This window comes from Spodoptera frugiperda, chromosome 1 (genome assembly GCF_023101765.2).
Source record: "Spodoptera frugiperda isolate SF20-4 chromosome 1, AGI-APGP_CSIRO_Sfru_2.0, whole genome shotgun sequence".
Classification (NCBI taxonomy): Eukaryota; Metazoa; Arthropoda; class Insecta; order Lepidoptera; family Noctuidae; genus Spodoptera; species Spodoptera frugiperda.
In genome coordinates, this window is record NC_064212.1 from 6117498 (window position 1) to 6134247 (window position 16750).

At 38.9% G+C, this 16750-nt stretch overlaps 3 protein-coding genes across 3 annotated transcripts; 2 read left to right on the plus strand and 1 right to left on the minus strand.

Moving 5' to 3' along the window:
• The first annotated feature begins 1507 nt into the window (after window positions 1-1507).
• LOC118264740 (uncharacterized) lies at window positions 1508-5926 on the plus strand. The gene has a single exon (XM_050697159.1). The coding sequence runs from the start codon at window positions 2587-2589 to the stop codon at window positions 5227-5229; it is 2643 nt and encodes an 880-aa protein (XP_050553116.1). The 5' UTR covers window positions 1508-2586; the 3' UTR covers window positions 5230-5926.
• Window positions 5927-10781: 4855 nt separating this feature from the next.
• LOC118273061 (dnaJ homolog subfamily A member 2) lies at window positions 10782-13239 on the plus strand. The gene is made up of 2 exons (XM_035589825.2): window positions 10782-10979; window positions 11110-13239. The coding sequence occupies exons 1-2, from the start codon at window positions 10911-10913 to the stop codon at window positions 12253-12255; spliced, it is 1215 nt and encodes a 404-aa protein (XP_035445718.1). The 5' UTR covers window positions 10782-10910; the 3' UTR covers window positions 12256-13239.
• Window positions 13205-16502, minus strand: LOC118273309 (transcription termination factor, mitochondrial). The gene is given in 7 exon segments (XM_050697407.1): window positions 13205-13399; window positions 13519-13735; window positions 13973-14104; window positions 15157-15329; window positions 15439-15535; window positions 15826-16004; window positions 16103-16502. Coding segments are annotated over 7 exon segments (1011 nt in total). The 5' UTR covers window positions 16305-16502; the 3' UTR covers window positions 13205-13388.
• Window positions 16503-16750: the final 248 nt, after the last annotated feature.

The window sequence follows — 16750 nt, forward strand, 5'->3', positions numbered from 1 at the left end:
GTATAATAATACTTGGTTACGATAAAAGTTCTGTTACTTACGACAATAATCTGAACGTACAGCTTTATTTGAGTGCCCTAAATCTTTCAAGTCTGTCATTACTTAAAAGTCGTTGACATAATATTCATGCTCATTATTGTTAACAAGTTCTTTGGCCGCAATTTCTGAGATAATTAAATTTTTCGCTTAAAGTTTCAGAATTCTTTCTTCACAAGTTTTTAGCAATTTAGTTTAGGTACGGTCTACGTACCCGAAATTTATCTAGTAGGGCTCCAGAGCTTGTCTAGTTAAAAGGCCAGGTGCCCCTTTAAAAGTCCTGATAGTCACTGGGATATACTCCCTCTTTCTGTCTAAAAGCTATTATTTAATTATTTCAGATAATTATTTTTACGGCGAATTATTTTTAAGTCATTTTTGGTGCTATGTAGTTTTGTGCAGTGTATTTTTACAAGGTGAGGCTAATAAATTCTGAAACCCAATCCGTATTAAATCGCCTAACCAACCATTTCGTCATATCGTATTTCATGTTGAATCAGGATTATCAAATAATAGTCAATCACTCCGTAATCATCACAAATTGATTACTAAAGATGGGTTCATTTTCATCTGTACGGTTCGTTACAAAAAGTTACGAATTAATAATTTGAGCATAAACATGAATTATTAATGTCGTTAAGATAAAATAGTCGAAAATATGTTTATTATAGATAAGTTTTAGTAATGAATAGGATTTAATGACTAGACTTAGGTGCTCACTTGCATAATGAAATCACGAAATTAATTTTAAATTATTGAACATTCCCGAAAATGTATTAATTTGCATAAACACTGCATAACGCCTTGACGGGTCACGAGAAGAATGTGTGGATCGCGATTACGAGGAAGTATATGTGAATTTCAAATAAATGTCGAAAATTACGTGTTATGTGTATAATACCTACTTCCTCTATTGATGTATGTACATAGTGAATAGTGTTACTGTTGTGTTGCGTAAACTGTAGTCAGCGCCTGACAAAAAAAAGAAACGACTTGTAAAATTACTTTTTTAATCGTTGTATGTAATTGATGACCTTTTTAATTAAATTACTACAAACATTACTTAACGCAATAATAAAAGCCACATCCACGTACTAACGTACCTCATCTTTGTTTTATGTAGATGTACCTAAACTTTGCATAGTATGACCTACAGATATTTATTAAAGCTACAATTTATACTATTTTGCAACTACATACTTATTCACAAACATGTGATTTACATGTATGCAACATCCAATGCATTTGTGCAATGTACAAATGCAATGCAACGGATGCGAGGTCGGGTTACTGAATGATTTGATATAACTATACTTATATTGTTGCTACTATGAGTGAAAGTTAAATAATGTAGCTAGATATAAATATTATAAATACTTTTGCGATAAGGTTTTATTTTCGTAGGTGGTAACTATTTCACACCGAATTAGGTAGGTACCGTTAATTTATTTTATTCAAGCCCTTTAAAAGCTTACAGTATCCCCTTTTTCAGGAGGCTAATTGCGTGTTCCTGCAGAAGCTTATGCCACAAGCCACATTATGCTGACCTTGAAGTGACGGTTTACTATAACTTTCGTGAGACACACTAAATTAATTCAGCAGTGGCCAAAAACGCCGCGTCGTATGTCGCGAAATGCTGCTCATGAATATGAGCCTCTAGCATGGCTTGAAACTAGTCGAGTCCTCGTCAAACCGTTACGTAGTAAGCTGATAACATAATAATTAATTGAAGTGACCTTTTACAAAATGGTTAAAATCAACGTTTTTGTAATAATCGGCTTGTTTGTGTTCAGTGTAATAATAATAACATGTAGGTAACTTATGTAACAAGGAAAGTCGTAGTAGTACCTAGGTATTAAAATTCAAGATCAGCGAGGAAAATAACATTTTATTAAAATTATTTAAACAAATTAAATGTTTTGAGAAAGTTTTTTTGTGATGTAAACCATCGTTTTCTGAAATAGAATTTAATTCATACTTATTAAATATTTAATCTGTTGCGCAATGAAATGCTTAGATAGGTATTCTAGATTGGCATATTATGTTGTCCATGTCTGCTGATATCTAAGCAATTTACTTTTGTAGCGCGGGGATTAAAAAAGGTAACATACGTAGTCTATGGTGTGACTACTCTGTGGTTGCAACGTCACGCGGACGTCCAATGAGAGCGCGTGAACGACCACCTCTCCCGACCGCCGCAACCTCGCGCGCCAGCGCAGCCATTGCGAGCGGTGAGAGAGAGAGCGCCCCGACCACCGACGCGTACGGACGTGTTGAGAAATCCTCCGCGGCTCTATATCACGCCATTTTAATCTAGAACTTTCGATTATCCGCCATTTTGTATCAAGTAGTTTTGTATTAAGTTTTTGTCTCGTGTTCGGAAAATTATGTAAATAGACATTAAAAGTGATTTGACTGTAAAGTGTCGCTTTATTTAAACCACCACTGAGTCTGGAAGTTGCCTTTTAAACTGGCTCCCAACTTTAGTGTTTATTACACTGGCGCCCAACTAGTAGGCCGAACCGTTACGACCGTTACATAAGCGTGAAGATGCCGACAACGAGGAGAGGGGAAGCCCTCCGTCAACAACAGGGAGATGAAGGGAACATCACTCTCACTGAAGAGGAGATCGTCGCCGAGCGCGGCCACGCGGACGTAGCCGCGAGCGCCGGCTCGAGGTCGACAGTACCTGCTCCCCACTTCACCCAAGAGTTTCTATCCACGCTGATCGAAACGATTACGCGTGCGCAGGTGGAGGCTAACAGAAGTCTCGTTAACACGCTGATGGGATCCGGCGGCGACTTCAGAGCTTCCACCCCAGTCGGGCCTCCTCCATTTTCCAACGTGACCGGCGGTGGTACCGCCGTCGCAGCGCCGCCGTGCAGCGACGCTAACTTCGTGAAGTGCACGGCGAGATTCGACGGGACCTCCCCGGACGCTGAGGTCCTGGAAGCATTCCTGGACGCCGTCGAGATCTACAAGGAGTGCGCAGCAGTGAGCGACGAACACGCCCTGCGTGGGTTACCCATGCTCCTTGAGGGCGAAGCCGCCGTGTGGTGGCGCGGCGTAAAAGCGTCGGTCACTACATGGGCGGACGCGACCGCGCGCCTCCGTGCGACCTATGGCGTCGCGCAGCCCGCGCACCTCATCCTGCGCGAGATCTTCGGGAAGGAACAGCAGGAAGAACGTGCGGAGTCATTTATATGTAGAGTGCGCGCGTTAATCGCTAGGTTGCCTTACACTCTAAATCAGACGTTACAAACTGACATTTGTTACGGCTTATTACATAGACGCGTAGTGAAATGTGTGCCGCGAGATAGTGTTCGTGGATTAGACGACCTTTTACATAAGGCTAGGATCGCGGAGGATACCTACAAAGCGTCTAAAGTAGATTCCGATAATGTTAGTAATAATAATTTGACCGAAACATGTACTACCGACCGTGTTCTCAAGCTATCGAGTTCCGCGACCACGGGCGCGACTTCGTCACGTTGCAACAACAGAAGTAGACCGCGTTGTAGTTTCTGTAGGCTTTTTGGGCATGTTAGCGACGAGTGTCGTAATCGCGAGAAGGCTAATAGCAGAAATAATAATAATACAACACCTAGGGAGGTACGTTGTTATGGGTGTGGCAAGCAGGGAGTCGTGAGGTCGAAATGTGATGTTTGCGTGAACACAACGTCGAAGTCCGACGACAAAATATCTTTCAACAAAGTTGATGTAGATTTTTGTATGCATAACGTCGATGTTAGGAATAATAGTTACACTAGGGTTAATACCGAGTCGTGTGTTAGCATTACGAGTGCATGTCTGAGTACGCGCGACGATCACCCGATGGTGAATATTAGTGTCGAGGGCCGTAGGGGCGTGGCCGTTGTAGATACCGGCGCCACGCATAGTATAGCGAGCCCGCTCTTATACCGAATCTTAGTAAACTCAGGAGTTCGATTTACCGAAACGAGACGTTTCGTGCGCCTAGCCGACGGCACACAAGGATGGAGGAACTTGCTGGCAGCCGAGACAGACGTTATAATTGTAGGCCGACGAGTAAGATGCCAGTTCCTAGTGTTGCCTGGTAGGAATGTTAGGACTCTGTTAGGTATAGATTTCTTGACTCGGGCCGGCATGGTTATAGACGTCGCCCGACGTACATGGTCGTTCTCGGACAGCCCGGAACGACGTTATGATTTCGTGTATACTTACACCTTAGGCTCGAGCAATAGCGCCGACGCCGGCCTATTGCACACCGCTTCTGCCGACGACCCAGCACCGCGACCGCGTGAAGGTAAGTTTACCCCCGCGCGGCGGCGTACACCTAGTGCGTGCATCGTAGATCGCGCGCCGCGAGCCACGTGCGTTGTACCCGCGTCGAAGGGCGCTGCGCGTCGTCGTAATAAAGTAAGTTTACTTCGAAAAGGCGGGATCAAAGTCGATGCAGACAAGGCTGCAGTTGTCGCCAACCTGGCTGCTCCGCAGAACGTGAAGCAACTAGAGTGTTTCTTGCGCATGTCGTGTAAGTATCGACGCTTTATTGCTAACTATGCAGGAATCGCGAGACCCCTCACTGACCTCCTGAAGAAGTCGAGTGCCTGGCAATGGGGCACCGAACAACAGGAGGCGTATGAGCGCATTAAGTCTCTGCTCGTTTCCGCTCCTATTCTCCGCCAGGCGGACGCGTCAAGGCCGTTTATCCTTTGCGTTGATAACAGCGCCTATTGTATTGGGGCTGTTCTCATGCAGGGGGAGGGCCATGACGAACAGCCAGTTGAGTACGCGAGTCGACTCCTCACTAGTGCCGAGAGGAACTACTCCACGACTGAGCGAGAGGCTCTCGCCGTCGTGTGGGCACTCGGTAAGTTCCGCGGGTATGTGAAAACCGCGAAGGTCATTGTCAGGACTGACTACCAGCCCTTAGGGTGGCTGATGGGTCAGAGGTCACCTAGCGGTAAACTGGCCAGATGGGCCCCGATGTTACGAGAGTTCGATCTCAGCATTGAGTACACACCCCGTCGCTCACAGGTAGTTGCAGGTACCATGTCGCAACCCGTTAGTGCAGGCGACCAGGACGAGTGTGACTTATGCATGATAGACATCGACATGCCAGAGAAAAGCAGCAGTGTTCGCAGCAGTCAGCCGATGGACCCCAGAGGTACGTATGAGTATCGAGGACATAGAGTCCGACGAACCCTCTAGGGGGAGACCACGATCTGACTGCTAATACAAATTCTCTGACGACACTAGGCATTACTCTCTTATAAGATAGGTAAAGTTATCAGCTTAATAACTCACGGTCTGGAGAGCGTACGGACTTGGGCGAACGTAGGGCAATATCACGCTTCGCACCTCACGCCTTCCGCAGGCCATGTAGAGTTACCCGTTCATGAGAAACGCGAGCGTGGCAGATCGCGCTATCGATCTAGACTAGCCCAACAGTGAGGGCACTTTGTTAGGCTAGAGGGGGAGGATGTAGCGCGGGGATTAAAAAAGGTAACATACGTAGTCTATGGTGTGACTACTCTGTGGTTGCAACGTCACGCGGACGTCCAATGAGAGCGCGTGAACGACCACCTCTCCCGACCGCCGCAACCTCGCGCGCCAGCGCAGCCATTGCGAGCGGTGAGAGAGAGAGCGCCCCGACCACCGACGCGTACGGACGTGTTGAGAAATCCTCCGCGGCTCTATATCACGCCATTTTAATCTAGAACTTTCGATTATCCGCCATTTTGTATCAAGTAGTTTTGTATTAAGTTTTTGTCTCGTGTTCGGAAAATTATGTAAATAGACATTAAAAGTGATTTGACTGTAAAGTGCCGCTTTATTTAAACCACCACTGAGTCTGGAAGTTGCCTTTTAAACTGGCTCCCAACTTAGTGAGCGTATTACACTTTTTAATTTTTGTTTTTCGGCTTACTCATGTAGTTATCGAGGAAATCGGCTAGTTTCAAGCCATTCTAGAGGCTCATATTTACTCGGTGACTGTCAATGTCGTGCTGCTACTGGCTTTTGCGCACCCAGCTTGAAACTAATTGAGTTCCTTGTCAAACTGTTTATTTTTTGTTGGGACAAGCCCAGCAATTTCCCTAGACCACTGCAAATCAGAGCTTTCTTGTACCTATATACGACCTACATTGTTAAGACAGACACATCCAGTAAAAAATAAATAAAACGCAACCCCATGTGCTTCTTAGGAATAATTCGCCAAATATCTAGATGAACGTAGGTGTATCACTGTTATATTACATTTCGCATTTAGAGGCTAACTGCACAGTTTATAGTCTTGCAATATTCTCGAAACGTCCCCAGCGATATCCTCGACTTAGATAATTACCCACGAGGTTATTATCGAAAGGCTTGGAGAAGATGAACGTCGAGTGTAGTATGTTGCGCAACGCCAGCGACCGAACGCCCGCGCCCCGCCGCCGTACCCGTCTGCTACATGACCAGACCGAGAGGTTATGTTGCCCCCTAGCTCCTTGCAGAAGCTACATTCCACCTTTTACTATCTATGAAACCAGATTTTAAGACGTGCAAATTCCGCTTGTTATATCTGCAAGGTACAGATCTTATAAGCATCATTTTCTTCAGTTTCTTGAAGATATTAAAAAAAAATTGAACTTAACCTTCATTATTTAGTGGTGGTGGACGCATCTCCTCTAATTTAATCTGTTCTCAACAAATAAAATTCATTGATCTCACATGATATTTGAAGGAAGCACGGGAGGGTGTATTTTTGTATGACCCGTGTCCGTAATGCAATCAATCATGCATAGATAATAATTGGATGGTCCAGCAGTACCTACTTACACTAACCATAGGCACTGAGTGACTTGAGTCCATTACATTGTGTATTGTGGACGTGGAGTATAAAGCTGTTTTTTTGTCATTGAGCTTCCAAATCTTCTTATAAACCCTTATTACTTTTTGAATCTTAATATTTTCCCATCGAAAATTCGTGTGAATGTACAAATCTAGGATTGAAAAGCTACTGCCATTTCGTGCTATGAGACTTGATAGTTGTCTAGGACTTATACTGTAGTATCTATCTATCTTATCATCGTGCGTGACTTTGACGCTGCGCCTGAACCACGACATCTTGTGAACTCGTGACAACCAAGTCGTCATGGTTTGATCTTGACCAGATATCTGCTTCTTCAGTTCGTTATCTAAAAACTCTAGACTATAGCAGCTCAGTGGCCACAAGGTTAAAACCGTTTGCTGTGACGCAAATAAAAAAATTACATTAATATATGCAACGTCGCCTTTTATCACCGAAGAGGTAGGACATATTACGGCAAGCAATGCCGCTATACAACGTACACCCACTTTTCACCATTTGTGTTATAAGTCCCATCTAATAGGGGGTGAGCCTATTGCCATATACTAGGCACAATTCTAGACTCCGTGATACCACTGAGAAATTTTCGAACAACCCATAATAGCCCAGTAATACATTACCCGAACCGGGAATCGAACCCGAGACCCCTTGTCCGTCATTCGCACTTGCGACCACTCGACCAACGAGGCAGTCATTTGTCAAATTACATTAATTTGTTGGTTTAATGTTGTTCCTGAAGTTAAAATCTCTTTACTCTTGAGTAAAGACAGTTAGGTACTCTTACCACAGAAAAGAGAACATGCTTACTGTACTGCCCAGTTAATTCCTTAAAGATTTAAGATTGACTGAGGTAGTTAACGACTACCGAATGAATTGGTAGTCGAAGATATTTGTCTTAATCCCAGCAAGATTATTATTCTGGCCAAAAACAAACAATATCAACATCACAAGTTACCGAAGCAGTAAAATTCTAGTTGAAGTAGTTGATATGACATGTGCAAAAAGAATCACAATATACTACACCAATAAATGCAGTGAGTTATGTGAGGCTGCCCAAGAAACTGTTGTAGACTAGTACCCAGGCTCCACGCCTAGACATAATATGACCTAGGCTCTGTTAGCGCCTCGATAGGAAGGTCAAGTGCAAGCAATACTAGTCAATCGCGGCGACTTCGGAGAGGAGTTGAAGGATTCTTTATTTATTTGTGTACATCGCGATCGCCGACGCCGGATTGAAGAAGTACCCACTTAAAGTTTTTACAGTTCGATGTTATGAACATAATAATAATTTCACAATAGAATCGACAATAACACCATTGTTACGTGCTTATTTCAATTACAAATAGGTAGGTACCCCAATGACCCGGTAGTATTGCCCGTACGACTTCAATAAGTGATGGCTTACTGGCCATTTTAGGACGTGAAATGCGATAACCATGGGTCAAACGTGATCAGTCGTAATAAACGTACCCATCAGGGCTCACAATTAATTTTAGGACTTATGCAATAAGTTATGCAAGTGTGGAAACAACATGTTTGATTTACTCATAAACCTAACACTTTCATTTCGCTTTCGAAGAATTTAAACAAACACGATCGTTCATTTGTAGGTACGTACTAATTTCGGGTGTTTTTTTAGTTTAAGTTTTAGTTATGTAGTGCCTAAAGTTTGTGTCAGTATTAGCTCGTTAAAAGTAGGGGCTTATTTATCTACATAAGGAATTTCTGATGTTTTCCGTACCGGTCATCACATCACGAGTCAAACAAAACGCTGGTTGCAAGTTACACTCGACAGTCGGTGCTCGGGGCGAACTTTCACAGGTAAGTGGTGTCATAAATATTCACTGTATGACGTCATACGAGTATGTTTGTTACCTTATGACAAAATAAATACCTATATAATAGGTATGAGAATAGTATTACGTGTGTGCTAGAATTTTTTGGAATGTTATGCTTAAACTAGGTAAGTATCAAACGACCAAATTCCATTTAGTAGTAATTTGAAAAAAATAATATTACCAACTTACCTACTCATAGTTTATATATATGTGAGCATTATTTCTTCAAGTTCAGTAGACTAGATTGACTACCTATCTACTTGCTTTTTTCTGTCGTTCCTTTGTTACAAAGGAACATAGCACAACGTTTACAGTTTTTAAAGGTTTAAACAAATAATTCTGGCTTTGAAGCTGGTTAAGCTCTCTAGTCTTTCTCCCCAAAAGTTGAGGGCTTTTTGAAAGCATCAGCCACAAAAGAATAGATAGTACTATTGCTTAAAGAAGTTGACGCGAAGATCGGGCAACTGGCTGCCGCGTAATATGTAGCGGTATAGCGGGTTCGATTCCTACTAAGCTGTTCTGTTACAGAACTTCTGTAATTGTCAATTCGAAGTGAGCTCGATCGCGGTCCGCCGTGTCATTGGTTTTGAGAATAATCTCGACCAATGACGTATGAGATTGAGATTGCGATCGAACTCACTTCAAATTATTATGTTTCGAATTGTCAATTTTTACAAAAAGCCTAGCTGCACGGAGGAACTCTATGCCATAAAATGTTGTGTCTGGGCGTCATGTATGGTAGGAATGTGTTTGTAAACGCCCCGCGACACAGGAGAAAATTCTAGCGTGAGGCCACAGGTGAGGCATTGTGTTTTAAAATAATAATAGTAAATTATATAAAGCCAAAAGCCTCGACCAACACCTGAGTAGGCTAACGTTAGACGGTTGGATCAAGAGCCTGATGCAGAAGGCAGTACTTCTGGACACGGCGCGTATTGTCCGGAAATTCCTCTCTCTTGAGCCCTGACCACCGGTAGCTTGGATTTATCCCGTTACTGGTGGGCTACTGCTTTTTATATTTTTAAATTTTTTTTTTCTTTTTAATTTAATATTTAAAAATGTAATAATCAAGTATAAGAAATAAATAAATGATTATAAAAATTATATAATACCTAATAAAGATCACCATTATAATGAAATATAATATTTGGCAGCTAACTTACATTTACTCGATATTACCGGTTCCTTTTATTTATTTCGTGTTATTGGCCATATAGGTAGGTAGATATAAACAAGCGAGGATGCACCATTAAGTTCAATTAAAATAAATAAATATCTTGAAGTGAATGTTGTAGGCCTTGTAGATATTTCATGTAAGTAGTACTTATTACTAGGTATTTACTTTGCGCGCGCTACATGTTAGTACCTCTACCTGCCTACTTAAGTTTAGTAGATACACTGAAACACTAGGACATGGGTTAGATAGATACTAGTTCAGCCCAAAGCAGTATATTAATTGTCTATCAAAATCAATGAATTAAAGAGTATACTTTACACTACGTAGTAGATAAGCTATTTACTGTTTTTTATAGTTCACTAATAAATACTCATTGTAAACTTAAAAACACCAAAAATCGAAACTCATAGAAAATAATAGACATCCAGATACCAGAATTTTAAAATATTAAACTCTTTGGTATGAATTCAGTAAAATTGAAGAGCGCGCGATTTTAACCTGCTAACGTCACGTTCGTGTTTGTCTATAGTAACGGATACTGAGTCATAACACCAGGGCTTTGTACACTAACCTGTATAATCACAAATTTACTAAGAGGAAAGTTATACATAAAACAGTTTAATTTTAGTTTAAAATTAAGAATTTTTTACTAGTAATACACAAAATTGTACTTAATTTAAAACTAAAATACGTAATGTATAAAAAGATAGTGTATTCTTAGACTTACATATTTATTTCGGTGTAGGTATTTACTTGTTAAGACATTTGGCTATTATTTTATAGTAATTGCTAATTTATAATACAGTCAAAAGTATAACTAGACAATAATCTATAATAAAATAAAATAAATATTATTTTTTCCAAATTCCATAGACTAAATCGATGCCACTAGAAAGAACAAAACCGCTAGTCGTAGGCTGAATGTAGCTGCGACCTTTGTGCTTGAAAAATTAAAAACCTTTTCTAGTGCACATTTAATCACAGCTTACTCCTCATTCTTTCTTTCCTTTATATCTTGGGAAAAATGGCTGATAATAAATTATACGAGATTTTGGGAGTGTCTAGAAGTGCTAGTGAGTCTGAAATAAAAAGGGTAAGTGTTCTTTTTCAAGTTTCTACAATAATCCGATCGCACATGTAATGTCATCTATTCATTGCATGATTTTTGTCCATTGTTCTATGCGTGGTGATTTTGATAATAATCTTAATATTTTTACTTTCAGAGTTATCATAAATTAGCTAAGGAATTCCATCCAGACAAAAATCCTGCTGCAGGGGATAAATTCAAGGAAATTAGCTATGCCTATGAAGTCTTGTCCGACACGAAGAAAAGACAAATTTATGACAAGTATGGCTTGAAAGGCTTACAAGAAGGTGGTCAGGGTGGTGGCTTTCCTCCCGATGATTTGTTTGGACACTTTTTCGGTGATATATTTGGCATGGGAGGCGGCAGCAGAGCTCGAGGTCCAGCTCGCGGGGAAGATACTATGCACCCACTTAAAGTTTCTTTGGAAGACATGTACATGGGAAAAACCACTAAGTTACAGCTAAGTAAAAATGTAATTTGCGGACCTTGTAAGGGAATCGGTGGTAAGCCAGGATCTGTAGTGGTTTGCAAGGACTGTCACGGACAGGGTGTTAAAGTGTCTTATCAACAAATTGCACCACACATGACTCGTCAATTTCAGTCTCGTTGCCCCACCTGCCATGGTCAGGGTGAAACCATTAATGATAAAGATAAGTGCCCAAAATGCAAAGGTAAGAAAGTTTTAAATGAAACTAAAATCTTAGAGGTGCACATTGAGAAAGGTATGCGTGAGAACCAAAAGATTTTCTTCAGAGGTGAGGGTGATCAGCAACCTGACACTCAACCTGGTGATGTGATCATTGTGCTGCAACAGAAGCCTCATGATATCTTCCAGAGAACTGGTGATGATCTAGTGATCAAACATGAAATTACACTAACTGAGGCATTGTGTGGCTTTGAGTTTGTTATTAAGCATTTAGATGGCCGGGACTTACTGGTTAGACATGCTCCAGGAGAAGTGATCAAGCCAGGAGACCTGAAGGGTATACAGGGTGAAGGTATGCCTCAATTTAAAAATCCATTTGAAAAAGGCAACCTTTATATTAAGTTTGATGTTGTTTTCCCTGAAAACAACTTTGCTACTGAAGAGCAGATGAAACAAATAGAATCTGTGTTGCCTCCTCGCCCAGCATTTGTAATGCCCACTGGAGAAGATGTGGAGGAAGTTAATTTGATGGAGTATACAGCAAGCGAACGTGGTAGAGGTCGGGAGGAAGCTTATGCCAGTGATGATGAAGAGCACATGCACACTGGCCCTGGAGTACAGTGTGCACACCAGTAGTTCAATTGTCCACAATTATGGATTCTTACTCAAACCTCACACTATATAATTTTATCATAGGTTATTATGTAAATTAAACTAAGTAGGTATACACTTGTAACTGTTATACTTAGTTCACAGAATGCTAGAAATATTTGACTATTGCGTGCAGTGTATTGACTTGTTTGGAGTTAACTGTATTCCTGTGCCTCTAATTAAAATTTGTTGCAGAATTTAAATAAAGTATTGTAAGCTTACATCACTAATTGTTTTGTGGGTCTATCTCTAATAATGTACTGTAAAAAGGTGCAGTTAATTTGTTGTGAAAATTGGCTGTAGGCTTATGAAAACAAAATTGTAGATTTAGAAATTAAATGTTCATTTTCAACTAATAACCTGCCTGTGATACCTCATAGGTCTAATTGCTATCATTTGTAGGTGATTTTCAAATTGTATTGTTTATTACTTTAATAAGGCTAAGTAATTTGAGTTCTAGTTAGCTGTACTTCAACTGAACTGGTAACTCAAATCTGGCACTAGATTAGTATTAATCCATGTATGGGTTATTGGATTCCATAATAATTATATGTATTATACGAAAAATAAAATTTAGTGATACCTATCATTATATTTTAATTATTATTAGTGACAAATCAGTTGTACATTTCTTAAATGGAATGAAGTATACATAATGTGAAATCATCAATATTTATCTTTACATCTGTAGGCATGACAAGCCAGAAGCATACTTTTCCAATGTTTCAGTGCTGACTGCTGATTACATAATTTTATGTTATCAGAACACGAAAATAAACACTTAAATCATGTTTTAGTTTTGATTCACGTTCACTAGGCTACTTGCTTTTTGCAGATTTTAGATAGATTATTCATATTAAAAAATAAATTGGTATAGGTTAACAACTTCTGTATTGTGGAAATATTGCTTTTAGGAAAATAAAGTTCAACAACATTTGTGAAGGTTTTGTAAAGGTTTTTATTTATGAATATTTTTTGTTTTATTTGGCACTTCAACTTCTACAACGATCCTAAAACTAGCTTCTGTATAATACTAATAATAACGATTCACTTTTTCTGATGTCCATCTCAATTTAAGGTAAAAAAAATTCAATTAAGAATCAGTTCTGTTGTTTGTTCTAACAGGTATCTGAAAAAATAAAACAGTTAATCATAACATAAATATACAATGGGTAATTTTATTGTAGGCACAAGGTGAACAATTTCGATATAAAATGAAAGTCACCAGGTATTGCGTATGTTATTTACCTTGTTCTGACAAAGACTCTATTGATTCACAGTACTTCTTAAAGTCTTTTTTACTTCTACAAAGAACATTTAAATTTATCTCTTTCAATCCCAGGTTGCGTAGTGTATCTAGCCTCTTCTTCACTGTTTTTTGTGATGCTGATAAAACTCTGGGTTTTGTGGCAATTTCTTCAACATTGAATCCTTCCGATTCAAGGAAGTCCAGAAAATGTTTTACCTAAAAATTTACTGCAAGTTTTATTAATTAGTAAGAACATAATTTAACTATATTCTTAGTCCTACTAATATTATAAAGCTGAAGAGTTTGCAATTTGTTTGATTGTTTGTTTGAACGCGCTAATATCCAACTACTGGTCCGAATTGAATGATTGTTCTGGTGTTTCTATACACCACACTTATATTGTATAGCCATGGTGTTTTAAAGAAATTGGGCCTGTCTAAGTCATTTTTGTACCTTTGTTACACGAATCGTTTTCAATGCAGGTATTTTAAAACACATTTCTTGAACAGTATCTAGAGACACATTCAGCCGATTAGCAAGATACGTTTGTTTTGAATCCAAAACAAACCCAAAATGTCTTGTTCTGTTTCTCTAATATAGTGATATACCACAATTATATTGTATGGCCCTGGTGCTTTAAAGAAATTGGGCCCATTTAAGTCATTTTTGTACCTTTGTTACACGAATAGTTTTCAGTGGTGCAGGTATTTTATAATTCATAAATTATTGTCATGCCTTGAGGTTCTCTTTGTCGAGATGACCCACCATACATGTTTGAAGTCTTTTCCGGCTACAAGAAAAACGAATAAGTACGTCAACATTCCGAAAGAAATAAAATAAATAAGATAATTAAAGTAAAACAGGTACCATTCAGAAAGTTAGCTTAACTAAAACCAGAATGTTTGGAACATAAATAGCCACGTGGTCCCGGTCTCGCGGTGTAGGTCCAGGCGTCAAACAGCATGGTTTTACTTATCATACCTATATCCTACAATACCTTGAAATATGTAATCAGTGGTTCAAATATTTAGGGTTTGTATCGATATAGTGGTCGTTTAATTTGATATTCGATATGGCATAGTACACCCGGCCAAACCTATGGGACCTCTACTAAACAATGCTGGAGTAACCACGTGGTGATCAAGATCAACAAGTCGCGTAGTCCAAACATCATGTTCACGTGTTATTTATTAACATTACAATATGTAATGTTAAATGCCCAAAACCTGGAAAAGAGCGTACAGCGCATCGCGTTCCACGCGCCCCTCAAAGAACAATCAGACCTCCACAGATGGGACCCAGAGCCGGATAACCGGCGCTCCGACTCGAAGTACAGGAGGCTGGCTTTTATTCAGTAAGAGTCTGACACTCATTTAGCCTCACCCAAGGCGGAAAAGTCATAGGACGATTTTCCGCCATCCAAAATAAGCCTACCTAGCAACAACTCATTACAATTTTTTATGAATTATTTTCTCTCAGAATAAGATCAAATTAATTTAAAAATTATTTGAGTGTAGTAGCTTTGCACTTTTAATATTACATTGTATAACAATATTATACATTTAGATAAGTAGAATGTAAAAATGACATATTAGATAAGCTTCTTGTTTACTAAAGTGCTGAAGTGCATTATATATCTATGAAAAAGTCTTATACCTATTCAATATGTCTTCGGAACATCTCACCATCCATGGGTAGAGATTGTCAATGCCTAGATTTTTTACCTTTACGAGTCTCTCTTGGATAGTCTCATGGTGATATTTTAACACCCATAAATCCCTCAAAATACGATCAGAAGCTACATTCATTTCTGGAAAAAAAATTGAAAAGAATTTTAGAAATCATTCTAGTTTACATGTTTAATAAAAGAAGAATAATTATTTTACTAAAGATTTTAAAAGTAAAATACATATTTTTACCTATAAGTACATCCAATGCTTTCTCAATCCAGTCAAATGACAGGCCATAAATGAAAGTCCTCTTAGCTAATTTTTCGCTCAATACTGATGGAGGCACCTGAAATTTTTTGAAACATTTTGAGACTAGACTAGTATAGATATAATAAATCTTTCTAAAACAAGCTCCTAACACCTTGGCTAGTATTGCACATGGAAAGTAATAGTTATTTATAGTACAAAATAAACTCGGCAATGTTGCAGAGCTTTGTGCTTAACCTTCTGCGGGTATATAAGACACAATAGAATACACATTGTGTCTGGCACAGATCTGCGCTCCAGCATACGACGGGTTAAAGTATGTTTTCCTTAGATATGATGTGCAAAACATTAAAATTATTTTAGCCTTACCTTTAGCCGGGATGCAATATAATATAACCTATTTTTGCAGTACCCTTTACTTTCATCGTTTTTGGTAACTTTTAATACATGTATCAAGGTTTTTAAAGATAGTTTATAAAATGGTAATGCATCTTCGGCAGACTGAAAATTGAGGGCTAATATGATCTTTGCTTTGGTGGCATTGAAATCTAAAAAAACCCCAATTGATATAGAAACTAATACTTAAAGTAGTCGTATATAATATTTGTGGTGTGTACAAGTAATATGTAGAAAATCATAATATTACCACGTTTTTCCGTAGTCCTAGTTCTAGTCGCATACGAAGCTATGGATATAATTGGTAATTTAATAAAAATGCCACACGGGGGCCTGTTTAACACATGTTGAATAATTGAGGTGGGAGTTAATTTAAAAACACTATAATATAGCGACAAATACGTCGGTTTAAATTTGCAAAATATTGTTCTTAAAACCATTGCTGAAGACATCTCTATTACAATTCAAGCTACAAATAAGTTATGTATGTGCGTCAAGTCTTCAATTGCATGAAATGTTTGTGATATAATTATCTTGTTGATGTTGATATCATTTTCAAAATAAGTTTAAAAACTTATTAAAATCTTTTTTAAATGAAAACAAGGGTCACTGTCACTGACAGTCAAAATCATATCTATCACTCATTTTGTCATTTGACATTGTCACTGACATTGACAACCCACGTTATTTTTTTACTGTACCTTCGTGTATATTTATCATTTATTCTGTAAAAGACCATGTTTCATATTTTAATTTTATATTTTGCTGTATTACTTTTATTTACCATTCAACTTCCTTCTATACACGTAAATATTTTTTTAATATTTTATATACATGAGGAAATTTTATTTTCGAAAATTTCTCAGGGTCGCTGCTCTCCATTTAAGGTGCGTTGGGG